Genomic DNA, 26520 nt, shown 5'->3' with positions numbered 1-26520 from the left:
AATATTAACAACTAGTGAATCTAGATGATATATATTTGATATTTTTCAAAATTAAAAAAAAAAACTTGGGGGCTTCCCTGGTGGCACAGTGGTTGAGAATCTGCCTGCCAATGCAGGGGACACAGGTTCGAGCCCTGGTCTGGGAAGATCGCACATGCCACGGAGCAACTGGGCCCGTGAGCCACAACTACTGAGCCTGTGCATCTGGAGCCTGTGCTCTGCAACAAGAGAGGCCGCGACAGTGAGAGGCCCGCGCACCGCGATGAAGAGTGGCCCCCGCTCGCCGCAACTAGAGAAAGCCCTCCCACAGAAACGAAGACCCAACACAGCCAAATAAATAAATAAATAAATAAATAAATCTATTTAAAAAAAAAAACTTGGAAGGGATAAAAGGAATACTAGCATACATTTGGTCCACTTGATATCTACTGCTCTGTCAGATGGGGAACACTTAGCAAAAATAGGAATCAGGTACTGGTGAACATGTTTTAAAAAGTAGACACTAAAATGGAATGGACACATGCAACACTGGGCCTCCTAAGTGTCAGAAGTCTGCTGTCTCCTGCCAGGCCTTATCTGTGTCCTTGTTCTCCAATTCTCTAAGGGTTCACAATGTTTAGGGTGGGGAGCATTTATAAGCCACCTGTTTGGTTGAGCCTGGGCCCTTTGTTCTCATAAAATTCCTTACTGACCCCCACCTTAGGCAACATCCTCTTCTCTTTGCCTACCATCCCCTTGTGCCTTGGGGCACTACTGCCTGTTCTTTGGTTTAGTCTCCTTAAATAATTACGGCTGTACTTCAATTAAAAAATAATAATTACAGCTGTGGTTCTTCAGCTTGCCTATGCAGGATGTATATAATGTGAATAACTTGTTTTAGCTGTATTCAAAGTCAGGGAAAAGGCATGTGGATTTAAGTGCATTTAAAAAAAAACTCACGTGAAGTCTTAAACTCTTGGAGCCTCAGGAAACTGTTGGAAAACTAACTGGCAAGTTCTGAAAACCACGAAATGACCAGTATCCCCAGGATGAAGAGAAGAGCCAAGAAGAAAACATCAAATGCTCCTTTTTCTGTCTCTATTGATAACAGTCCCAACTGCTTTTTTTTTTTTTTAATATTTGGTTGCACCGGGTCTTAGTTGCAGTTCACCGGCTCCTTAGCTGCGGCATGTGGGCTCCTTAGTTGTGGCATGTGAACTCTTGGTTGTGGCATGCATGTGGGATCTAGTTCCCTGACCAGGGATTGAACCCAGGCCCCCTACATTGGGAGTGCGGAGTCTTAACCACTGTGCCACCAGGGAAGTCCCCAAAACTGCTTATTTATGGGATGTGTGCAGTCAGGATGCTGAAAGTGGCCTAAATAAGACTGAGAAAGATGTTAAGATGTGGATGGAGGTATTCTTTTATCATGAACGTTTATTCCTATAACCTGCTTCTGCTTCACCATAAAGCTGGTGGTCATAATGAGGCCAGTGAAACTTCCCAAGCTTTTATGAACGCAATATTCTGATATTCTCTTAGTTGCTGAAGACCTTAAAAGATGATGGCTGCTAAGAAGGTATCCTGGTAACAGTAACTACCAGGGTCATAATAGCTACCCTTAATGGAGTGCCCACAATGTGTTAGGATCTGTACCAGTCATTCAAATACGTCATGTCAACCTCACTCTGGTCCTGAGTCAGCAGGACCAGAAAAGCATGACTGTGTTTATATTCTATGCCTTGTGCCCCATGGGACCTCTGTCAGCAACGAATACCAGGTGCATTCTTGAACTGGAGCTAGGTTTCCATCAATAACTGGAGAACAGTGTAATTATTACAGAGGTGCCTGGGATACCTGCCCTGTAGAGCACCAGGTTTCCAGGAGAGAGGACATTCCGGGGTATTTCTAGGTGGGATAACTTCTTAATGGTTGTGCGGGTAGTGCATTGAGGGGCTGGCCCAGGACCACTGAGGAGCATCAGGGCTAATGACTGAATCTATGACTGGAATAAACCAAAGACCAGTGGTACCTGCTAACTTACAATGTGATTTAGCCAAGTGCCTGGTCTTGGAGAAGACAAGTGACTGTGGGCAGGAAGGTCTTTCTGGGGAAAAGATACCCTTCCTTGTGCTCTGTATAAAGACAGGGAGAGGTATATGATGGGCTCTGTCGAGAGTTAAGTTCCCCAAAAGCAGCCACTTAGGTGGAGTTTCAGGTGCGTGATATTTATTAGAGTTCAACACCTGTGAAGGGAATGGGCAGAAAGCAAATGGGGCAGAGGCTGCAAAGCCTCAGCCTACCTGGGGGCACCCCAGAGCAACTAGTGCCCATCAGAGTGTCCACTTCAGACCAGAATGGTCAGGCTTTAGACTCTGCTTCACCTTGTTGCTGGATGAGGCTGCCCCAGGAAGGCAGCAACCTGGGGTGACCCAAGATCACCCTGAAAGACCAAGACAGTTAGAGGCCCTCCACTGACCACACTCCCTGCAGCTGGGCAGCAAGTTCTTCCTTTATGGGGGTTGGGGGGGGTCCCTGCTCAACTTTTTCTTAAATGTTGCTGTGGCAGATGCTGTCAATGCCTGTTCCACATCCCTTCAGCCCACCCTTGAATTCATCTGTAACTGCGGGGAATTCTTCCTGTGCAGGCTAGCAGTTTCTACTTTTTGCTGTTAAGGTCAGTCAACTTTCAATTACAGACCACACACACACACACACACACACACACACACACCCCACTTGAAAGAAAAATGTGGTGTTTTAAGACAGCAGACTCTGAGAAATTTGGGTGCTAGAAATTTACACAGGGCTTTGAATTCAAGGAATGGACTGGCATTGCTGAAAGAAACTGACTCATTAGAAAGAGGAATTTGTACTTGCATTTCCCATGAACAAACTCCATTATCTTGTAGCTATAACCTATCTGGATGGTGACATGTAACTGCTGGCCTCTTCCCAATCTTGTCATCACAGTATTAGCTTTGGGACTTCTTGGAATTTCTTATCTGAGTGGCAAGTTAGCCATGTAATACTTTGGGCACACAGGATTTAATGAAAGAAGATGGAAATTCTTTAGGTGTATTGGATGTTTATATTTATATTTTAGATTTAAATCATGGCATGTACACATTGGTTCTTCCCTAGTTAATCATCAGTTCACTGTAGTTGAAGTTCATATTAACAATGGAAAGAGTTTCTTTGTAAAGAAAGACAGCTCTACTGATTTCCTGCTATAGGGCAGGTTATCCTGCTACTGGCTCAGGCCCGGCAGTGGTCTACACCCAATTTTGATCCTCTTAGTGCCATCCTTAAGATGTTAGGCCAGGGTCTTCAACTAAAAACTGGGCAAAGCTAAGTGAAATATATAATTAGTTTCATACTTTTTCCCAAAGGAATTCTAAACAAAGCTTAAACAAGGGTCATACAATTAAGCTACTCAAATAGAAAGGGCAAATCACGATAAGGAAATAAGACGGAAGAATTCATGGGAGTGAAAGGGATACAATCAGAACTTGGGCAGGAGATTCCTGGTTTCCAGGAGGTAAAAAAACAAAGCAAGTTACATAGTTCTTCTCAGAAAGAGAGAAGCATTCCAGATTCTTAACAGAGATACGTTTTCCCTTCTGGATTTCTAAAATTTTTAAATAACAAAAAATTTTTAAAGTTTTTAATTAAAATGTATAAAATAAATTTCTCATGTGGAACTTTACATGGCAGATACTAATTGATGTAATGTATAACGATTTTGCAGCACAGATAGAAGTGAATCTTGCATAACACCTTCAATTCTTACAGGGGAAAGAATATGGGTTTTGTTTTTAGGAAGACCTGGGTTTAAATCTCAACTCTATTCACTATTTGGGGGATCCAGAAACTGTTTAATCTCTCAGAAAATAGAGATGATAGAATCTTCATCACAAGTTTGTTGTGAAGACAACATTAGATAAAATACAAAACTAACAGTATCTGGCACATAAGAGAGGCTGTTTCCTTTTCTCATGTCAGCATGCTCTCTTCGCTTTTTTTCCCCCTGATGTATCAGTCAGACTCCTGCTGCGAAAAGGACTGCACTCTCGAGGTGTAACATTTAGCAAGGAGACTGTTTACAAAGGTGCAGGTGGGTTACAGGAGGTGATGTTCCCAGAGACTGCCAATAACAGGGCGGCTTTCTCACCCCTAGGCTTGAGTAAGGGGTGGGAACTGTTACCAGAATCTGGGGAGAGCTGTATCCATGAGAGAGGGCTCCCAACAGAAGCCTTTTCTTTTTTTTTTAAATTTATTTATTTTTGGCTGCGTTGGGTCTTCGTTGCTGCACGCAGGTTGTGGCGAGCAGGGGCTACTCTTCGTTGCGGTGCGCGGGCTTCTCACTGCGGTGGCTTCTCTTGTTGTGCAGCACCGGCTCTAGGCTCGCGGGCTCAGTAGTTGTGACTTGCAGGCTCTAGAGCACAGGCTCAGTAGTTGTGGTGCACGGGCTTAGTTGCTCTGCCGCATGTGGGATCTTCCTGGACCAGGGCTCGAACCCGTCCCTTGCATTGGCAGGGGGATTCCTAACCACTGCGCCACCAGGGAAGCCCCCAGAAGCCTTTTCTAAAGAAACAGAACTATGGCAGGGAAGGAGCCACGGTCATACGTTTAAGTCTTTGGTCCATTTTGAGTTTTCTTTTTTTTTTTTGGCCACACTGTGTAGAATCCTGGTTCCCTGACCAGGGATCAAACCCGCGCCCCGGACAGTGGAAGCGTGGAGTCTTAACCACTGGACTGCCAGGGAAGTCCCTTGAGTTATTTTTTGTATATGGTGTAAAGTAAGGGTTCAACTTCATTCTTTTGCATGTACTCAGTTTTCCTAATACCAAATGGCAGTTTTCCCAATACCAAAAGACTCTTCTTTCCTCATTGAATGGTTTTGACACCCTTGTTAAAAATCAGTTGACCATATATGTGAGGGTTCATTTCTGGGTTCTCTATTCTATTCTATTGGTCTATACCTCTGTCCTTATGCAAATACCATGCTATTTTGATTACTGTAGATTTGTAGTAAGTTTTGAAATCAACAGGTATGAGTCCTCTAACTTTGTTCTTCTTTTTCAAGATTGTTTTGCCTTTGTGGTGTCCCTTGAGATTCCATATGAATCTTAGGATGGGTTTTTCTATTTCTACAAAAAGTCATTGCAATTTTGATAGGGATTGCTTTGAGTCTGTGCATTGCTTTGGGTAGTATTGTTATCTTAGCAATATTAAGTCTTCCGATCCATGTACATAGAATACGTTTCCATTTACCTATGTCTTCCATAATTTATTTCAACAATTTTGTGTAGTTTTTAGTGTACAAGTCTTTTGTTTTTTCATGTACAAGACTTTAATGAAATTTATTTTGAAGTATTTTATTCTATTTGATATTATTGTAAATTGCATTGTTTTGTTTTTTAAAAAAATTTATTTATTTATTTTTGGCTGTGTTGGGTCTTCGTTGCTGTGTGTGGGCTTCTCATTGTCATGGCTTCTTTTGTTGAGGAGCACGGGCTCTAGGTGTGCAGGCTTCAGTAGTTGTGGCACGTGGGCTCAGTAGTTGTGGCTTGTGGGCTCTAGAGCTCAGGCTCAGTAGTTGTGGCACACGGGCTTAGTTGCTCTGCAGCATGTGGGATTTTCCTGGGGCTCGAACCTGTGTCCCCTGCATTGGCAGGCGCATTCTTAACCACTGTGCCACCAGGGAAGCCCCTGCATTGTTTTCTTAATTCCTTTTGTATTGCTCATTGTTAGTATATAGAAATGCAACTGACTTATGTGTGTTCATTTTCTATCCTGCCACTTTGCTAAATTTGCTTAATAACTGTAACAGTTATTCTGTACAATCCTTAGGGTTTTCTACTTTAGAGAAGGAAAAAGTTTTTCCTCAACCCTCTTGGGGTTCCTTGCTGGGTTTGAATTAAACTAACAAAAACAGATTAACAGGAGAAAAGCATATATAAATTCATTTAGTATAAGTTTTATGTGATACAGGAGACTTTATAAGGAAATAAATACCCAAAGAAACAGTTAGACTTGAGTATATTTATACTAGGTTTAATCAAGAGTGGACAGTCATGGAGGAAAAGGATAGTTTAAGGCATATGAGGTAATTGTAGTAAACTGGAGGAAACTTAGCAAGGCCTCTTTGTTAGGATTCTTCTTGGCATCCTTTGGTCTTCAGAGATTATGATACTCTTTTCTCCAGGTATAGGAAGGGCAAATTTGAGAGTTTTATGATCTGTTTCAGGGGAGAAGGGCGAGGGGGTAAAGGTCTGAGTGACTTTGCTTCTGCTGTTTTCTCAAAATCCTTCAGCTTCCATATGCCACAGTGCCATATTTTGGGGTAGTGTATCCAGAACCCCATCACTATATATAAGATCATGTCATCTGCAGAGATAGTTTTACATATTCCTTTCCATTTTGGATGCCTTTTATTTCTTTTTATTGCCTAATTACTCTGTCTAGAACTTCTATTACTATGATGAACAGAAGTGGCAAGAGTGGACATCCTTGTCTTGTTCCTGATCTTGGGGGAAAGCTTTCAGTGTTCCATCATTGAGTATGATTTTAGCTGTGGGTTTTTCATGTATGACCTTTATTATGTTAAGGACACACATTCTTCTTGAGTGTTTTCTATGTGCCAAGCATTTCTAAGTGCTCTGCATGTATTATCTTGTTAATTGTACATAACCCTGTGAAATAGGGATTATTGTCCTTTTTTCAGATGAGAAAACTGAGGCACAAAAAATTTGTTCTCTCCATAAGTGAAGTTTTTACATGTAGTTTTTATTTTTACACAAAGCATGTTGTATTTTTATTAAAATAGTGAGTTATTACGATATATTAAGCATTAATTCTAAAACAAATTTTGTAGCATCACGAATCACACTATATTGTGAATTTAGATCACACAATCATTTACTAGATGGTGGTTTACTGCAGTCCAGTGCTAAGCTCATGACTACTCTGTACTCTGAGTACTTAGTACACAATTGTGCACTGTTGCGGTTCTTAAATACTCATTGCTTTATCGATACTTATTAATTTTCTAACATATGCAAAAATGATAATTTTTTTTTTCAGATAAGAACAGTATTATCACTTCGTAACATAAAATAGTTCAGTTAAATAGTCTAAGAATTCACCATTGCTTAGTTGTTAAGAACCAGCACCCTGGGACTTCCCTGGTGACGCAGTGGTTGAGAATCTGCCTGCCAATGCAGGGGACACGGGTTCGAGTCCTGGTCTGGGAAGATCCCACATGCCGTGGAGCAATTAGGCCCGTGAGCCACAATTACTGAGCCTGCGCATCTGGAGCCTGTGCTCCACAACAAGAGAGGCCGCGATAACGAGAGGCCCGCGCACCGCGATGAACAGTGGCCCCCACTTGCCGCAACTAGAGAAAGCCCTCAAACAGAAACGAAGACCCAACACAGCCATAAATAAATAAATAAATAAATAAATAATTAAAAAAAAAAAAGAACCAGCACCCTGGAGCCAGATGGTCTGGATTCAAGTACTGGCTCTATGATTTGTGAGCTGTGTGACCTTGAGCAAGTTATTTACCCTCTCTGTGCCTCAGTTTCTTTACCTTAAAATGAGGAGTAATGCAGACAAACCTAAATTTTGTAGAATGGGGACATTCTACAAAATGACTGGCCAGTACTTTCCAAAAGTATCAAGGTCATGAAAGGAAAATTTAAAAAAAACAACAAGACTAAGGAACCATCCCAGATTAAAGGAGACTAAAGAGACACAACAACCGAATGCAATGTGAGCTGTTAGGTGGGATGCTGGGGCAGGAAAAGGCATTAGAGGGACAAATAATAATTGGCCATATGAATATACCAGCTCCCTCCAGCCCCCCGCCCAGAGAGAGAATTCTGAGGAGTGTGTTTGGCGGTGCCTTCCAAAGACTCCCTGCGGGAGAAGGCTCCAGTCACTCACTGGGACAGCTTGATTCTTAATACGTCCTTTATTGGCTGCTGCCTTCCATTCTCTGTTTCCTCACTCCCTGCCCAGTGTTCACTCTACCTCCCCAATAAACTACCTGCTCTAAAGTCCTTGTTGCAAGGTCAGCTCCTAAGGGAACTGAAACTAGGACATTTCATTCCACTGATATAAAGCACAAAAATAGCTAGAATTAATCTATGCTATTAGAAGTCTGGGTAGAGCTGGATGGGGACAGAAGTGGGGCTCCTGGGGTGTTTGTAATGTTCTGTTTCCTGATCTAAGTACTGGTTATATAGCTTTGTTCCATTTGTGAAAATTAGCTGAGCTGTATAGCTATGTGAAGATTAGCTGAGCTGTATAGCTACAATAGGTGCTCTTTTCTGTAGGTATATTATAATCCCCCCCCAAAAATAATAATAATTCTGTTAGTTCTGGCAGAGTGTTTTTGTTTTTTTGGGTTTTTTTCAGTGAAGGAATGGTAAAAATTCTTACTCATTGGCTTGGCAATGAAAACAGGGATAATACATTTATATTAGCTAAAACAACAAATCATTTTTATAATTATTTTTCTGGTTCACATATGGTCAGTAAATGAGAAGAAGCAAAGGCCAAAGAGATGAGAACTTGGGCCCGGATGGCAAAGGAGAAGACAAGAAAAAGAAGATAAAGATGGCATAGTATTCACAGATCAAGAAAGAGATAAAAGGAAGCAAGAGACAACAAAAAAAGGTAGAAACACAGACGTTTTTATCTCCATAGGGTCAGAATAGGTTATAAAGCTTCCTCTACAGAAAGACAAATATCGTATGATATCAGTTAAATGTGGAATATAAAATCAAAGACAAAACCAAGCAAGCAAACAACCCTCCTCCTCAAAATGAACTCGGACATACAGAGAACAGATTGGTGGTTGCCACAGGCGGAGGGTGGGGGGTGTGAGAAATGGGTGAAGGAGGTCAAAAGGTACAGACTTCCAGTTATAAAATAAGTAAGTCATGGGGATGTAATTTACAGCATGGTGACTATAATTAATACTACTTATTTTATATTTGAAGGTTGCCAAGAGAGTAATCTTAAAAGTTCTCATCACAAGGAAAAAATTTGTAACTATGTGTGGTGATGGGTGTTACGTTGACCTACTGTGGCGATCCATTTTGCAATATACATGAATATCAAATCATTATGTTGTACACCTGAAACTAATATAATGTGATATGTCGATTATATCTCAAACAATTTTTTTAAAAGACTCCTTTCCAAAGCTTAGAAGCACAGACATTCATAAAATGACCTCTATTTCTTACATTCAACAAAGGAAAATCCCTAAACTCTTTTCTTACATTCAATAAAGAAAAATTTCATTGAAGAAAACTGCAGAGTCAGTCCCAGTTACAAAGGAAGTGCATCTCTTTTCGAAGCATCACGTTATCATCCTGTGGCCTTTTGCCAGAGGACTCAAGATTTATAGCCAAGGCAGAGAGGATGTTTCCCACTGGCACCTGCCTGGTGGTTTAAGTGTTAAACCTAAGCCTCAGAGGAGAAAGTCCCCATTCTTGTTGCAGATTGTAATGAGAGACAAGGAGGGAGATATCTGAACCAGCTCTGTGAATTTTATTTTAGGTTGGACTGAGCAACAATATGCAAATCAAAAAACAAGCAGATTGGGCTTTTCTGGTGGCGCAGTGGTTAAGAATCTGGCTGCCAATGCAGGGGACATGGGTTCGATCCCTGGCCCAGGAATATCCCACAAGCTGTGGAGCAACTAAGCCCGTGTGCCACAACTACTGAGCCTGCGCTCTAGAGCCCGCGAGCCGCAACTACGGAGCCCACGTGCCACAACTACTGAAGCCCGCTTGCCTAGCGCCCGTGCTCTGCAACGAGAAGCCACCACAATGAGAAGCCCGTGCACCGCAATGAAGAGTAGCCCCCACTCACCACAACTAGAGAAAGCCCGCATGCAGCAATGAAGACCCAATGCAGCCAAAAATAAAAACAAATAAATTTATAAACAAACAAACAAAACAACAAGCAGATTATCATGAGATTTAGAATTATTTGTCAGCTACTCCTTTAAGGTCCTCCCTACAGATATTAACCCTCCTTTTTTTTTTAAACAGGAGATTCCAGGTTGACTTATATATTTAAGTTAAATTGAACTCTTTAGTGCACTGACACTAAAACATTATTGCAATACATTGTAAAAACAAGTTCAAATGTCATAGCATGTGCATGCGTGCACACACACACACAAACCTACTTTGAGTCTGTGTGTGATATTTTCTACTCTCCTAAGTAGAGAACAAGACTTTTGCTGAGATTTTTTAAAAAGTGTAATTTAGGGATTTAAGATTATGCAATAAAAACAGTCTGAAAGTTACTCCCCTCCATGCTGTATCCTTATAAATTATACAACAGATATAAAAAATAAATTGTTGACTTCATGCCGGGGCTTGAAATCATGAAGGGGGATTGCTTGAGAGTACAGAAACAAACAATGTGGCCCCCCAAAGAAAGAAATTGATATGAAACCATGGGAGAAGCCAAGCCCCCAGGTAACCTAAGTTTACACCCACATAGGAATTCTGCTGAATCCTGAACCAGGTGGGAGAATTCTAAACCAGAAAATTAGTGTACAATCAAGAAGTGCTAGTGTCCGAGGAATGCCACTGCCATGAAAGATAGATAACAAACTGAGCAAATGGAAGATCTTATACGTGATCAATAGATCAATTAAAACAAATTCATTTAGTATCTTCTGCAACATAAGGCAAAATAAAACCAAAGAATTATGAAAAAGAACCAATTAGAAATCTTGAAAATTAAAGCCCAAATTGTTGAAAAGAAAAACCTCAAAAGATAGTCTGAATAACAGAACAGACACACTGTGTGAATTAGCAAGCTGGGGATTAAGTTTACGGGGTCTTACAGAATAGAACAAAGAAAAAAAGAAGATGAGAAAGTTTAGAGACATAAAGAATGGATAAGGACATTTTACCTTTCATTTAGGAATTCCAGAGAGAGAATATAGAGAGAAAGGAGGAGGTAGTATTTAATCAATGGCTAAGCATTCCCCAGAAGTGAAGAAAGCTAAGAAATTTCAGAATATCAAAATAAAGAAAAAAATGCTAAAAGTTACCATAGCAGATAGTTTAACTTTAAAGAAATAAGGATCAGATTTTCATTGTAAATTTCATTAGCAACACTATATCCAAGAAGACAGTGAAGCGATATCTTCAATGAGCTGTTGGAAAATAACTGTCATTTTAGAATTCTACACTCAGCTACAGTATCACTTTAAAGCACAGGCGAAACGAAGGCATATTTTAAGTATTCAGCATTTAAGAATGTTTAGCACCAACAGATTCTCACTGAAAGTACTTAAGATGTACGCCTACATACAAAAAAGACTGAAGGAATCCAGAGGAAAAAGCAGTATGAAAAAAAGTAATCTTAGCCAAGTAATCTTACACAATTCAGTCAATCCTATAGTTTAAGACTAAATTAGTATTAATTGCAAAAAATGTTTAAAACAATTTAGAATTAGAATTCTGGATGATATGAATAGGGGAGTTGGGGAGAAGGGAAACAGCAGAAGAAAGTGAAAATGTCTTGTCCTGTTTAGGAAGAGTATATACATATTGATTACCTTTAGATTTTGTTAGGCAAGTATAACTTTATGTGTGGGTATAAAAAATTAAGAGTAACCATTAGAAAAAAAGCAATGGAATGTATAGATTTCAAACCAACAGAGGAAAAGAAATGGAACAAAGAAAATTCAATCAACCCAACAGAAATCAGGAATGGGGAGAAAAAAGAAACAAAGAGACCATAGGAAGTAGAAAACACAAAGTAAGGTAATACAGTTAAATCCAAACAAATGATTGACTATAATAGGAAAAAAGATTTAAGTGAATAAAAAATGGGAGATTCATGTAAAAACACCATTCGAGGAAAATTAAAATTGCCAATAAGCTTAAGAAAAGATGTTCAATCTCACCAGTTATCAAGGATATACAAATATATGGCATTGAGATGCCATCTTTACTGACCAGATTGGCAAATACTTTTAATTTTGATAATAGCACGTGTTAGTTAGGAAGTTGGGCAAGCAGTTACCCTCATAGCCCACCATTGGGAGTGTATATTGGCACAATCTGGAGAACAATTTATCATCTCTATTAAAACCAAAACATTTGCATACAGGTGCAAGGAAGTATAGTCAAGGATATTCTAGCAGCATGGCTTATAACAGTGAGATACTGGAAAGAACCTAAATGTCTCCCATAAGTGGGAGAACAACTAAATAAGCCATAGCATGTTCATACTGCAGAATACTTTGCAGTCATTAAAAAGAATAATTTTGATTCATTTTTGATAATATGGATAGGCATATTGTGACTATTTAAAAATACACAGAATAAAAGGTACAGAATTAGTTTATATGTGTAAAACCACATAAATAAATACTGTGTGTGTAGATAGACAGACAGACAGACATATGTACATAAACACCTAGAAAAAGCTCTGAAGGCTTAAACATCAGACTCAGAGCTAAGATCGCCTCTGAGTGGATGAGATGAGATGAAGAGTGGAGTGAGTGGTATGTGTTGGCTTGTGGGGAGAGCTTGGGGTGGGGTAGATGCAAGGGCTTTAGTCTTCTTTGTAAAGTCTGATTTTACTTTCAAAGAAATATTTGTGTATTATTTGTTGAATGAGTTTGATTACAGTTTTTTTTTCTTCCTCTGGATGTGCTTGCCTTTGCACAAATGGCAGATTTGCTAGCCTAGGCTATCTAGGCATTCAGGGAACGGGCTGAGTAGGCACAAGTGGTTTACCAACACTTGCACAACAGGATTTATGACCTCTCTTCTCCCTCCCTTCTACCTCACAGTACTCCCCAGATGCTGGAATCTTAAGGAAGGAAAGGGGGCTGCCATATCCAGCTGTGGACTAAGGATGGTAGCACCCACTCTTGAATAAGCAGGTTACCAGCACCCCGCTAAGTGAAGCTGTGTGTTTGTGTGTGTGTGTGTGTGTGTGTGTGTGTGTGTGTGTGCGTGTGTGCTGGAAAGTCGTCTTTTATGTAAGTACGCTGGAAAAATTATACTTCAGGTAAGGTTTGAGGGACACAATGAACCCTACAGCTTCTAGACTATTAAAGCTTTTTTGTGACCTCCCTTGAGCTATCCACTTTCTGAGCTCTAATGTGTAACATCAAGAAAAGGAGGAACCTTCTCCTCTTTGGCAATGAGAAGTTGGAAACACAGCCAGAACAACTCTTTATGTCACTGATTAGTCTCAGGCTTATGCATTTTGCTATTTTAAATTTCTCCCTTATTTCAAACCAACTGCTTATGAATCTTTCCATTTGGCAACCTGGAAATATTTCATTAGAGCTCTTCTATAATGATGTTGTTGTAGAAGTAATAATACTTAGGACAACATCAAAAACAACAATTCTTTCTGGTTCTCCAATTCCACACTGCAAAGTCCAGTGTGTTTCCTCTCTTCCTCTCTGACCCCCACGGCCCTCAGAACTTTCTCCATACTCTGAAACCCCAATAGTAAGTTATAATCTGCAGGATCCATTTGGAATTTACAATATTGAATTCCTATAGTATTGCCAATTGTATTGTACCACTGGTTCCTTCTATCTTTCTATTTCTTTCTCTCCTTTGAAGTTCCTAATGCAGTGGTTGATTGGTTACTTGATTGATCAGAATCTGGAAGTAGCTGGTATATAATCATCATTAATGCTTGGTTCCCTGAGCTAGCATTGGCTAGGTGCCTGGGACAATGTCTGGGCAGACCCCTCATCTTCTCCCCTGTGGTCCATTAGCCCAGGATGTTGCAAGGAAACTGTGGGGAGTCCTGCTGAGTCTGAGCCACCCTAAAGCCAACAGTCCAAGAGAGGGCTAGTTCAGTTTCTAAGCCTAAGCACTTTTCTTCCATTACCACCCAAGGAGCTTGGCCCCAATACACCCCGCTGCCACCAAGGATCCACTACATAATTTGTGGGGCCCAGTTCCCTGCCTCCATGGGGGCCTCCAGAAGCAAGTCCTGGCCTCTCTCCACTATGACAGCTCTTTCTTAGTCATTTTCCATATGACACAGAGACACACTGGCTGTCAAGGTTGGCACCATGGAGCTGCACTGCTCACCAGGGAACACTTAGTCACTTAGCCTGGCTCTTTATCCCAACATTCTTTAATTTCAGGAGGCTGGGCATCACCTGGGAGCTTGTCAGAAATGCAGTGTCTCAGGCCCCATCTCAGACCTATTCATTTAGAATCTGCTTTTTAACAAGATCCCTGGCAGAACCTGGGCACAGAAACTCAGATTAAGCTCAGAGAAGCTCAGATTAAGGCTCTAGGCCTGGGATCTCCCTTGATACAGTTGACTTCACAAATACCATGGCAGGAAACTCCTCTAGGATTTTCACTGGTTGACAGTTTTAATCATGTAAGTATAGCAAGAGAATGACCAGTATGACAGGTAGATTTATCTGAATTCTCAGGCGTGGTTATTGCAGTGCAAGATCTCTTTAACATGAACAAATTCAATACAAAGCATGACTCAAAAACATTTGAAGGAATACTAGTAAAGAGAGTAAGATTGAACACACAGGAAGGGGAGTTCAAAACAGCACCATCCCAGGAGAAGCAGGAAAGGCTCAATCAAGAACATAGTGGTCACTGGCCTTGGGCGAAAGGGGGGATGACTTTTCCAGAGACTGAAAGAAAGGAGCGGAGGCAGCATGTAGCCTGCTGGTTTTGTTTGCCTAGCATCCCTTCTCCCTGCTTTTGGTAACAGTCCCAACTTTTTGTTTGGGGACCACTTCTGTCCATTCTATGTGGTCTTGGTAGAAAAGCCAATTAGGGGAGTGGGAATATGACCCAAGGGAAGCTAATGAGATTCTATTTATCTCAGGAATGTGAAATTCAGAGGAGAAAACCAAGAAGAGAAATGACTGGAACTGAGTCCTTCTAGTGGCAGGGGCTCAGAGGAGACTGCCCTAGGTTCCTCTGTTTTATGCTCTTCCCAAGACCAGTGTCTGCTTGGCTTTACTTAAGTTCTGTGAGCTTTGCAATATCTTTCCCACAAATTCTGGTTTGTTTGAGTTTGCCAGTCAAATTCTGTTGTGTGCAAAGAAAGAACTGTATGAGATACAGAAAGTGTAGACATAGAAACATTTTAAGTTGAGGTGAGAAGAAGTCTGTTTTCTCTGGCAGAGGCAAATAGGATGGATAGTTTGAACCACATGGTAAAGTTATGGAAGGGATCTAATCAAGGATGAGTACATAGAGCAAGTGTAAGTAAAAGGACTGCCAGTCAGTGCTGAGGGGCCAGGTAAGTTTGCAGAATATGAAATCGCAGTGATTTCCTTGAGTAACCTAGGTGTAGGAAAGGAGAAAGGGCATAGTTGGACTGATTCAAAGCTAGGAGTTAGCAGAGACCATGTGTCAGAAACATAAGGTGGGGATATTAAAGGGCTGTCAAGAGAAGTTGAAGGCTAATATCATGGGCTGCAGGCAGGACAAGCAAGGAAATGAAGCTAAGAGGGCGAAATGGGGAGGAGGGGCACTGAGAGACTGAGGCTTGGGTTAGTTGAGAACAGACCAGGGAATAAGAGAGAGACTTGGAAGTTTAAGAGGCTGCTCTATTGCAGTCCAGATTTAAAAGTCAGAAAGTTTCAGCTGCTAAGGCCCAGGGTGTGGGTAATCCACGGACTTTGAGAATTGGAATGTAGATTAAGGTTAGTAAGGCACATTGAGGCCAGGGTCATCCACATGGCCACTGAAGTTGACCATGATGATGTTATATAAGATGTAAGTTTGGTAACTGGCTCACCTCAATTTTACCAACCAAGTTCTTAAGTGGTTTTATTTTAAAATATTTTAAATGAATGTAGGGGAATGGCCAGGAGGTTGGTAGATTGCAATTTAAAAATGAAGTTCCTTCAAGAAACTACTAGCTATAGAGTAACATAACGGCTAATGGTGTGGGTTCCTGGCTCTGCTCCTTTACTGGCTGTCTAACCCTGAGTAAGTTACTTATCCTCCCTGTGCCTCAGTTTCCTCAACTATAAAATGAGCATAAGACTACCCGCCTCACACAGTCATTGTGAGAATTAAATGAATTAACATGTATAAAGTGGTAAATGCTGAGCACTTCATAAATGTTAGGTATTGTTATTAAAGAGGAGACATTATAAATAAACTATAATATAATGTGATACTCTATGATGAATATTTGTACAAGCATGTAGAAAATAACTGAGGGGGGGGCACTTAAAACTATCCTTGGGATAACCAGGGAAGTCTTCAGTAAAGAGACAGAAGCAAAAACAAAACAAAGTCCAAGAGTTTGATAAACAAAGGGCATAGGGGAAGTGGTAGGATCTATGTTCAATGCTCACAGTATGACAGGCACCGTGCTATTTTACAAATATTATCACATTTAACACCACATCCCTGCAAGACATGCAACTTCCTTTCACTGAGGAACACTCACAGGGATTAAATAACTTGGGCACACAGGAATGGAAAGAAATTGGAATCTTCATTTTAAAAAGCAAGTTGGTCTGGCAGAAGAAGAACTCTGCAGAGGGGCCTTCAAGGAAGTGTGAGGTGGAATAGGTAGATCACTGAGCGCTCGTGGGAAGCTGGGAAAGTTGAGGATGGATTCACATGCAGGGATCAGATTATAAATGGCTTTTGCCTGTCATATGAGAAGTTTGGACTTGAGTCTGAGAGCAATGCAGAGGGAGTAAAGGATGTTTAAGGAGGCCCTACACAGTGAGCTGAAACCGAGCACGTCGTTAAAAGTACGATGACAGCCAGATACATCAATCTCCAGTAAATCTGGGCGGACCCCCAGACAGGCAGAGGAGACGCAGCAAGGAAGAGGAGCCGCAGCAAGGAAGAGGAGCAGCGGCGAGCTCTTCCTCCGCCCACATCGCCGGATGTTTAAAGCCCCTAGGCTTGTTCTCCCACACCTCCTTTTGGCTCCTCTCTCTAAACACACCTGGCTGCCTGCGTGCTTCCGGGGCTAACTACGCGCCGCCACCTGCGCTCTCCAGCTGAAGCGCAACCCGTCCGACCCACCCCTTCAGCGCCCCCTGGCGTCTTCACCCTTGCTCTCTTTTTTTTAGTGAAATAATTTTTTAAAAATTTATTTTATTTAAGTATAGTTGATTTACAACGTTGTTTTAATTTCTTCTGTACAGCAAAGTGACTCAGTTATACATATATAAACTTTTTTTCATATTCTTTTCCATTATGACTTACCACAGTATATTGAATATAGTTCCCTGTACTATACAGTAGGCCCTTATTCATCCATTCTATATGTAATAGTTTGCACCTGCTAACCCCAAACTCCCAATCCATCCCTCCCCTACCCTCCCTTCCCCTTGGCAACCACAAGTCTGTTCTCTGTATCTGTTAGTCTGTTTCACAGATAGTTCATTTGTGTCATATTTTAGATTCCACATATGTGATATCATATGATATTTGCCGTTCTCTTTCTGACTTACTTCACTTAGTATGATAATCTGTAAGTCCACCCATGGGAGTGCAGGGCTCTTCTAACTCGCGTACCTCAGAGAGCGGCCCGGCCTCCTTCCACAGCGCCCCGCATCCGGTCACATGAGGGGTAGGTCACCTGCTCTCTGGTCACGTGAGGCCGGTCACGTGCCAGGCCCGCAGCGCTAGCTTCCGGGGACTTTCGGGGCTCAGCGGGTGCGGTCCTGCGGCTCCCTGAGCCCACCGTACTGCACAGCCAGGATGGTGAGGGCGGGGGTTCGGGTTAGGGTTTGGCCCTGACCGCCGCCTCCCCAGAGCTCAGCCCCTCTTCTCGTCCTTCCCGCTGCAGATGAACGGGACCACCCCCGACCAGGAGCGGCCGCCGGTGTCCGAGCCCGTGTGGGAGCGGCCCTGGTCGGTGGAGGAGATCCGCAGGAGCAGCCAGAGCTGGTCGCTGGCAGCCGACGCCGGCGTGAGAGGCGGGCCCCAGGGACCGGAGGGGAGGGCGGGCCTTCTGGGGTGATGCGCGGCCTGCGAGCGGGACGATGGGAGCCCCCTGTCCCCCTCCACCCAGTCGATCCTGTTGCCTCTCATTGACTTAATAACGTCCCTTCTCGCCCTCGAAAACTCCCGGGTGGTAGTCCCCAAACACTTGGGCGGAGGCGGGCTGGTCGACCTTAGCCCTCTCAGTGTTTCCACTCGGACTGCGGCCCTTCCTTGTTTGGGTTTTCTAGCCAGGCGCCCAGCTCCACCCTGAGCGGGGATCGGCTTCCGCCACCTCGCAGGCTTACATGGCACTAGTTAGGCTATTCCATGTTGGGACCTGGACTGAGCGGAGCGGTAGACAAACCAGTATATGGATATCCTTGAGTGGGACTCGTTAGGCCGGGGGCCCAATAAGCTCAGAACTGTGATTCCAGAGTTCCATTTGAATAGGATTTTTGGGTAAGAGTAGTGGTTTGATATTTTTCCCTTTGTCTCTGATCCCTGTAGAATGACAACCAAACAGGACTTTTAAATTCCTCCAGAAACGAGATAGCAAGTATCCATTGACTCATTGCCACTGTTCTGATGAGCTTTCTTAATGTTTTTCGATGCTACTTGGTCTTGGTACTGTCAAAAGCAGCATCCCTTTTACATTCCAGCACACGGGCGCACACACACACAGGCGAAAGGAAATGGGTTCTTTTCTGTTTTGACACGCAGAATAGGTGCATATAATATTGATTCTACTGTATGTTTGTTTTTTAAATAGTTACTACAGTTTCTACAGGAATTCTCACAGCAGACTATCTCTAGGACCCATGAAATCAAGAAACAAGTGGATGGACTAATTCGGGAAACTAAAGCCACAGATTGTCGACTACATAATGTCTTCAATGACTTCCTTATGCTGTCTAATACCCAGTTCATTGAGAACGTGAGTTACTTAGTTACATCAGGCTTATAAAAAAATAATACTGTTAGAAGGAGCAAGAGTCACTGTGATACTAAGCGACTCATTATTAGGTTCTCTTAAATATTGGTGAAGTAGTGGTTCTTGGAGATTTCTGCCCCCCCCTTTTTATTAGTAAAGTTTATTTTTTTTCAAGCCTTTGAAAAAACCTAATGATAAAACTTCCTCATATTCCAGTGTTTTCACTGATTTTTAGTTTTGGTGTAGTCAGCAGTTGTGCTGAATTGCATGGCACTCCAACAAGTTTTGTTATGAGCATGCTGTGTAAGGAAAGCCATACACCTGGTCTGATCCTCTGGACACCATCAGGTTATTGATTGTATCCATTATGTCCTGATAAGTTACATTAAAGGCGTGTGTGTGTCTACTTGGAATATTCTCAACTAACATTTTGTTATGATGGCTGAACCTATGCCATAGAATCAGCTCTAAACAGATTATTGAGCTTTAACCCAAGTGCTATTTTGTCTATATATTTATCGAATTTCTAGGTGCTAGGTTCTAGGAATACATAGATAAATTAGACAGAGCCCCTCCTTAGAGATCATAATCTTCCATAATAGTGTAATTCCAGAATAAAAAGGAAGCAAGTGTGGCTGGAGCCCAATGACTGTAGGGGAGATTGTTAACAGAGGATGGAGAGGAAGCTTAGTTAAGCTGTTCTGTATTTCTCATAGGGCGGCTAACTTTCTGAGTATCAGTGTTAATTAATCTGTGAAAAGAGAATTAGTAAAGTAGGCTATCTCCTGAGATTGTTACATGCAAAGTAATAAAAAAAGATTTCAAAAATTGCAAGATTATACAAAGCCCAAGATTTAGGATTGTTAAGAAGAGACTAAATATTGTCATGCAGGTATCTTATGCAGCATGTTTGTACATTTTTAGTAGTTCAGGTTGAAATGCCACTACTAGGCTTTTTGAGGAAGCTGTGTGTAAAATAAAGATCTTAATAAAGGTCTTAAATATCTCTTTACCAGTAGGTTTAAAATGTAACAAATATTCTAGTCAACTCTGTAGTCATTTTCTGGTTGTCTACACAGAATGTCCATGCTTGGTCCTGAGCATCTTTCCCATTGGAAGAGGCAGTTTACAGGACTCTCATCTCTACTTTACTGGTGTATGCAGCCCCATCACTTTTTCATCATGCTGAATTCCATGTCCTTTTGAATATACCTGTTGCTCTCATTCTGTACCTTTCTTGCTGGATCAGGTGCTTAGCTCTTCTCTGCAGTCAGTGTTGCAGCCCTAGACTGGGCAAGGAATAGAGTTGGGAGGCTTCTTTTGTACCTGATGTACCTGTAACCACATTGGTACTGGATTGGTACCCGACTGTTACTTTGCGGGTGAGGGGCATCATAAGCTTCTTTTTCTGAATCGTAACCTTCAGGTCTTTTTCTTTTCTCTAGCTCTTCTTTTCTGACCAAGTTTTCTTAGCTTCTGAGTTTCCCATAATCTAGTTTTTGTGGGTGGTTTTTTTGTTTGTTTGTTTTTTTGTTTTTGTTGATTATTTTTTGGTAATAGTTCTTTATTTCTGTTCACTTCTTGGATTCCCTACTTTCCATCCATCTCTCCATCCCCTTAGTCCTTATGCCTCTTCCCTTTCCATTCTGCAGCCAAATTCCCCTTTAGATGTGCCTGTTGCCACTGCCAAATCAAACTGCTTCCCAGACCTCCCTATAATGCCACGTGTTACGTGTTTTTCCATTTGTGGTAGAGCATGATGATGTTGAGTATGGCTAATGCTTAATAAAACTCTGAAATAAACTACCTGCTGATAATACATTTGGCAGTGATTTGACTTTGCATGTGTTTTCTTCAAACCCTGGCCAGTGCTCATGTATTACAATTCTGGCTTAAATGACGGTGCCATTTGGTTTCATGGTAGTTTATTGGAAAGATACCCACAGTCATAGGTTTCTGGGTTTTAGTAATTGACCTAGAGGCAGCTAGTAGATTGCAAACTGCATTACAGTTAGTGAAACTGAAGAGCAATCAGGACTTTCCAGGGCAAGAGAAATTAGTGCCTTTAGTAAAGGCTCAAGAGGGGACTCTGAAGGAGGAGAAATGCTGATTAACAGTGACCAGTGCATCAGTGTGTTATCCGGAGGGAGTACAATTCTTGAAGCTTCATTAATCTGTTAATTTAGGAATTTTGTCCTGAAACATTAAGTGACCTAGTTAATGATTTCTTTAGTAGCACTTCCCATGATTGTAATTTTACATTTATTGATATGATTCGATGTGTTGAACTCCCCTACTAAATCAAACCCCATATTTTTGCTAAATGTTGTATTCCTTGGGCTCAGCATGAGCCTGATATATAAGGACTCAGTGAATATTTGAATGAATTAATGAGAGATCACAAAAGTGAAAAGGACCAGGGCTGTTTATGACATGTTAAGAAATCTCAGCCCCTCATCAGCGTTTTCCCTAATTCCCCACCTTCACCTCTTACCTCATCTCCCCAAATGAGGAAAAGATACTTTGAGGAGAAATATCAAAGATATTTAACAGTTCTGGGAATGGCTACCTGATTTTAAAATGATCAAAAAACCCATGAAGCTGTGAGTTGGGTGAAACTGGTAAGGGTGAAGGAAGTTAGCATTGATTTCCTGCTGTGTACTGAGTACTTGAGATGCATGGTCCTGGCCACCCTCGAAAGATCCCATGGGTTTTATGTATTTGCTGGTTGGTTTCTTAGATGTCATGTTTGGCTTTCCACAGGCTGCTGATCTCTTGTGAGGTAGTTTTTAATGACAGGCAATAGAAAAAGCAAGGTGTTAGTGCTGTTGAGACCTCAGCATGAAGCTCAACCTTTTAGGTTAAATGGTCTCGCTATTTAAAATCTGACGTGACCTTGGTAGCTGCCTTGTCTTAAAGTCTCCATTTTAAGATTTATTTACTTTATTTCTTCCTGCCTTTGAAAATTACTCCCCAAATTTCTGGCCTTTATAGAACAATTTTTTTTTAAGTATGGAAAAAGAAGAAGCATCTGAAATTCCAGATGCTAAAGGAGAGCCTCTTAACATTTTGACATGTATATTCCAAGTCCATTTTCCATGCAGACATTGGGCTTGAAGTGTTTTCCTTTCTTGTTATAAAAGTAATGAACACTCACTGTAGGAGAGATTGGCATATATAAAAAGTATTAAAGTGAAAAAATTAAAACTACAGAAATCAGCTATAATTCCACCACCCCAAATTAACCAGCCACTGAACATTTTGGCATATTTCTTTCTAAGAGTATATATGTATGTGTATAACTTTAACCTTTTCTATATATTGGCAGCCTGCATTTTTCTTAATGTTAGTGTATTATTTTATAAACATTTTAACACATCTGTAAGATTTTGTGAACTTAATTTTTATTGTTTTTATTTCCTTATGTGCCTATCATTTAACAATCTCCCGATATCAATTTTTTTAAATAAAATATTTCATGTGTCTAGAAAAGAACAGATAATAACCACAAATGCTAATAATATACACTACCTTGCATTAACAGATTTTAATATTTTGCCATATTTGCTTAAAAGGACCAACTCCCATTTTTTTCCTTATCTCTAAATATTTTGGGTGTGGGCTCTGTTGTATCTCTGCCTTTTTACTCTTCTTACCTGGAGAGTATATCTGTGTGGATGTATGTCGGTGCAGGTATATGTAATATGAGGTAGGGATCTCATTTGGTTCATTTCCATATGAGTAACTTTTACTGTGTAGTTCTTTTTTTAAAATAATTAATTAATTAATTTATCTTTTGGCTGCGTTGGGTCTTCGTTGCTGCACGTGGGTTTTCTCTAGTTGTGGCAAGCAGGGGCTGCTCTTCCTTGTGGTGCGCGGGCTTTTCATTGCGGTGGCTTCTCTTGTTGCGGAGCACGGGCTCTAGGCACGCGGGCTTCACTAGTTGTGGCTGGTGGGCTCTAGAGCGCAGACTCAGTAGTTGTTGCACCCAGGCTTAGTTGTTCCGTGGCATGTGGGATCTTCCCGGACCAGGGCTCAAACCCGTGTCCCCTGCACTGGCAGGTGGATTCTTTACCACTGCGCCATCAGGGAAGCCCTATTGTGTAGTTCTTTCCCTCAGTGACTTATATGTATGAATGTGTGTTTTTGTGAATATAAAATCAGGTTTACATGTAATTGTGGGTCTGTCTCTTGCCTCTGTCTTTTATTATGTTTATCTGCCATAGTCAGTATCACAATCTTAAATACCAGAGATTTTCTATTAAGTCCTAATAGGGCAAATCCCTGTGACTTCTTTTTATTCAGAATTGTCATGGTTATCCTTGGCTTTTTTCTTTCCTCTGTGAATTTGAGGATTATCTTGCTAAATTCCCCAGAAAATTCTATTAGCACTTTGATTGGAATTGCATAGAATTACAGATTTGGTGTTTGTGACTTTGCACTATAAATCTGATGCCATGAGCATCTTATTGTTTGTATTTATTTTTCTTGGAACTAAATTTCAAGAAGTAGAATTCTTGGGTTAGAAGATACGAACGTTTAAAAATAACATTGTCCAGTCAGATTGGCAGATATTTTTAAAAGGTGGGTAGCATGGTCCCACTGCTGGCAGAAGTATGGGAAGTAGGCACTTGAATGTGTTGTGGGGACAGTGTGAGTCGCTCCACATTTGTGGCCAGAAATCTGGAGGTAGCTATTAAGTCTAAAAAACAGTTTTGTCCTGTGACTTGGCAATCCTATTTTTGGGAAGCCTATAGAAATAAAAGATCCAGGGCCTAAGAATTTGTGTGCATATGTTTACAGCAGTTTATTTACAACAGCAAAAACTGGAAATCTCCTTAATGTTCCCTAATAGAGAATTATTGAATTAATTATAGTCAAGTTCATGCCATAGAATATTGTGCAGATATAAAAAAGATTGAATCAAATCTATTTGCATTGACCTAGAAAGTGGTTTATGTGAATATCAAGTGAAAAAGTGGGGCAGAGAAATGTGTAAAGTATAAGTGCATTTTTATTTAAAAGCAGGAAGAGTGGGAGAACTCTGAATATGTGCATATGTCTGTATATATTTGTGTATGTTTCTATGTGGGAAACACAGAGGAGCATACACCAAGTTTAAATGGGTTATTCTGAGGGTTTGGTTGGAGGTAAGGATGGAACAATTTTTAAACACATCTCTTTCACTTATATCTTTATATTGACTTTTTAATTTTTAATTGACTTATAATTCACATACCATAAAGTTCACCCTTTTAAAAAGTGTACAAGTCAATAGGTTTTAGTGTATTCACAAAGTTTTATAACCATCACCAATATCTAATTCCAGAACATTTTCATCATTGCACTATTTATAATGAGAATGTTTTACTTTGGAAGTTTAAACAACAATGTATAGTTAAAAAAGGAAATTACAATGAGTTGCCAGAGTGATAGATCTATTTTGGAAAAGAGAGGCTGCCTGCTCCAGCTGTATGGGTCAGTCCCATGCCTGGCCTTCTGGCAAATCACTGGTAGGCTTGGCCTATCTATTTTCTTATAAATGGGATAATAAAAATTTAGCAACCATTTTAAGCAACAGGATTAAAATAACTTACCTTTACCGTTTCCACTGTGCAAAATGTTAAAGCTCTTGTTACCTAGTAGGTAGGTTCTACCACTTGGTGTTCTCATAGCCTCACATTTGAGTACCTGTATCATTGCTCTGTCAGCATTAAGTATTAGATTAAACAAGAAAGTGTGAACACCCTTATTGTTTTTGTGACTGTGGTCAACAATGAGTTCGAAGTTTTTTTCCTCATGTTTCCTAGTCATTTGTGTCTTTTTTTTTAAACTTAATTTTGGGAGAGTTGACTACTGTTCTTTGCTTTTTGCCCTTGACCAGCGGCCTCAGCCATTTGTTGAATAATCATTTCTTCCCCATCTTTGTCTTTTTTAAATTGTGTATTGAATTCTTGCATTGTGATTGATTCCAAATGCTGCTTTGACCATTTCAAACTGAATTTGCTTCCGTATTTAGCGTGTATATGATGAAGAAGTGGAGGAGCCGGTGCTCAAGCCTGAGGCAGAAAAACCAGAACAGGTACTTGCGTTAAATCACTCTTCTGTTGGGCTCCTTTCGAGAAGAAAAGTGGTGGAGATTTGTGATGTGGCTGGTGGAGGGATTGTGGGCAGGGAGATGGACACTGGGGGAAATGGGAAAAGCTGCTCCTGACAGCCCAACAATTGAACTCTTTAGTTTGTGAAATTTAGTGTATTAAGAAAAGTATAGATTAAGTTCCTGAATTCTGGCTTAAGAATAGAGCAGAAGTATGCAGAGATTTTCTGTAAAGGACCAGATAATAAATATTTTGTTTGCTGGCCGCGTTGACCTATGTCTCTTCGCTTCTTTTTCTTCTCTTCCTCCTCCCCTCCCCCCTCCTCCGTTAAAAATGTAAAAACCTTTCTTACCTTGAGGGCTATAAAAAAAGTAGGCTGTGCTGGGCTGTAGTTTGTGAGTTTTTTGAAGATTGTGCTTCCCTATCCTTTCATGACTGCTTTGATTCTTATTCCTACCAGTTTAAAAATGAAAGTAAGATGAAAGCCATATTGATTGTAACATATGAAGACGTTAGACTAAGAAAGGATATTAGAAACCAGCTACAGTTCTGCCTGTTTCTAGCCTTAAAAAAAATTTTTTTTAAATCTTTATTTTTTATAGTATTCAGGGATTTGCTAACCATTTAAGTGCTATAGTATCTGGTTACACCAAGTCAGGGTTCAATTTTAAGGTGATAGCTATTTAGTGAATTATTTTTAAAACATCCATTATATATTTATTTCACAGGCATGTTTTTGCACACTTAGTACAATGTTAGCTATTTAACTCAGAATCAAGCATACCAGAGTGCAGAAAAGATGCAGCCAAAACAAAAAAGCTAAATTAGAAAGACTTCCACACTTGAGGTAGTATAAAATACTCTTCAGATTTTCCCCTTTGGCTGTCAAAACAACACTGTATGGTTTGGTTCTTTCTGTAGTTATGTATCAACTTCTAGAATATTTGTGAGGAGGGGAAATGACACTAAATATATTTTGCAATATTTCTTACAACTGGTGACACAGTTGAGTGTATGAGAGCTGCTGTTATAGGAAGTGGAGACGTATGGAATATTTTCAGCAGGTTGGTGATGTGTACAGAGTTTTGTCGGGGTCGGGGACATTGTTCTAGGGTGATGTACAGAATAGATTAGAGATGAAACTGACCCTCTCTTGGTTTGAAACAAGTTCATAGAATAATCGTAATTGTCCAGTTATTTTTTTTTAACTGTAATTGAAAAATGACATCTCTGGCTGGGGTATTTTCTTCTAAGTCTTATTAACTCCTAAAATTGTCCAAAGGATCATTAAGCAAGGTTAGTGGGATACAGCCATGGCAAAGCTAAAAGTCTAGGCCCTTCGTTCCTCCAGTAGCAAGGAGGTGAAGTGCCCCTGGATGTCTTGTGATTTGCCATTCATTATTAAGATTCTTTTACATAGCCTATAAAAGCTGAACCATCACACCATAGTTGTGCTTTTGTTTTTGTAGATGATGAACCCGGAGCTCCAGGACCTTACGTAGTTCGATGTGTGTTCAACGCATAGACAAACTTGGGATTT

At 40.7% G+C, this 26520-nt stretch overlaps 2 protein-coding genes across 10 annotated transcripts in view; one reads left to right on the top strand and one right to left on the bottom strand.

Moving 5' to 3' along the window:
• MSMB (microseminoprotein beta) overlaps window positions 1–17819 on the bottom strand; it is a 56991-nt gene extending 39172 nt beyond the window's left edge. Inside the window, exon 1 of the mRNA XM_007176287.3 lies at window positions 17477–17819. The gene's annotated coding sequence lies outside the window, so the exon portion shown is untranslated. The remainder of the gene's footprint in view (window positions 1–17476) is intronic.
• LOC103005249 (WASH complex subunit 2) overlaps window positions 17598–26520 on the top strand; it is a 57284-nt gene continuing 48361 nt past the window's right edge. For all 9 annotated transcript variants that reach the window (XM_028164982.2, XM_028164981.2, XM_007176292.2 and 6 more), the window contains exons 1-4: window positions 17598–17729; window positions 17815–17937; window positions 18721–18885; window positions 24902–24964. In XM_028164982.2, the coding sequence (XP_028020783.2) occupies window positions 17727–17729; window positions 17815–17937; window positions 18721–18885; window positions 24902–24964 (354 nt within the window). In that variant the 5' untranslated portion in view covers window positions 17598–17726. The remainder of the gene's footprint in view (window positions 17730–17814; window positions 17938–18720; window positions 18886–24901; window positions 24965–26520) is intronic.

The sequence above is a fragment of the Balaenoptera acutorostrata genome, chromosome 16 (assembly GCF_949987535.1).
Source record: "Balaenoptera acutorostrata chromosome 16, mBalAcu1.1, whole genome shotgun sequence".
Classification (NCBI taxonomy): Eukaryota; Metazoa; Chordata; class Mammalia; order Artiodactyla; family Balaenopteridae; genus Balaenoptera; species Balaenoptera acutorostrata.
The sequence above is the reverse complement of the archived record's forward strand: the minus strand, read 5'-3'. Positions and strand labels throughout refer to the sequence as shown.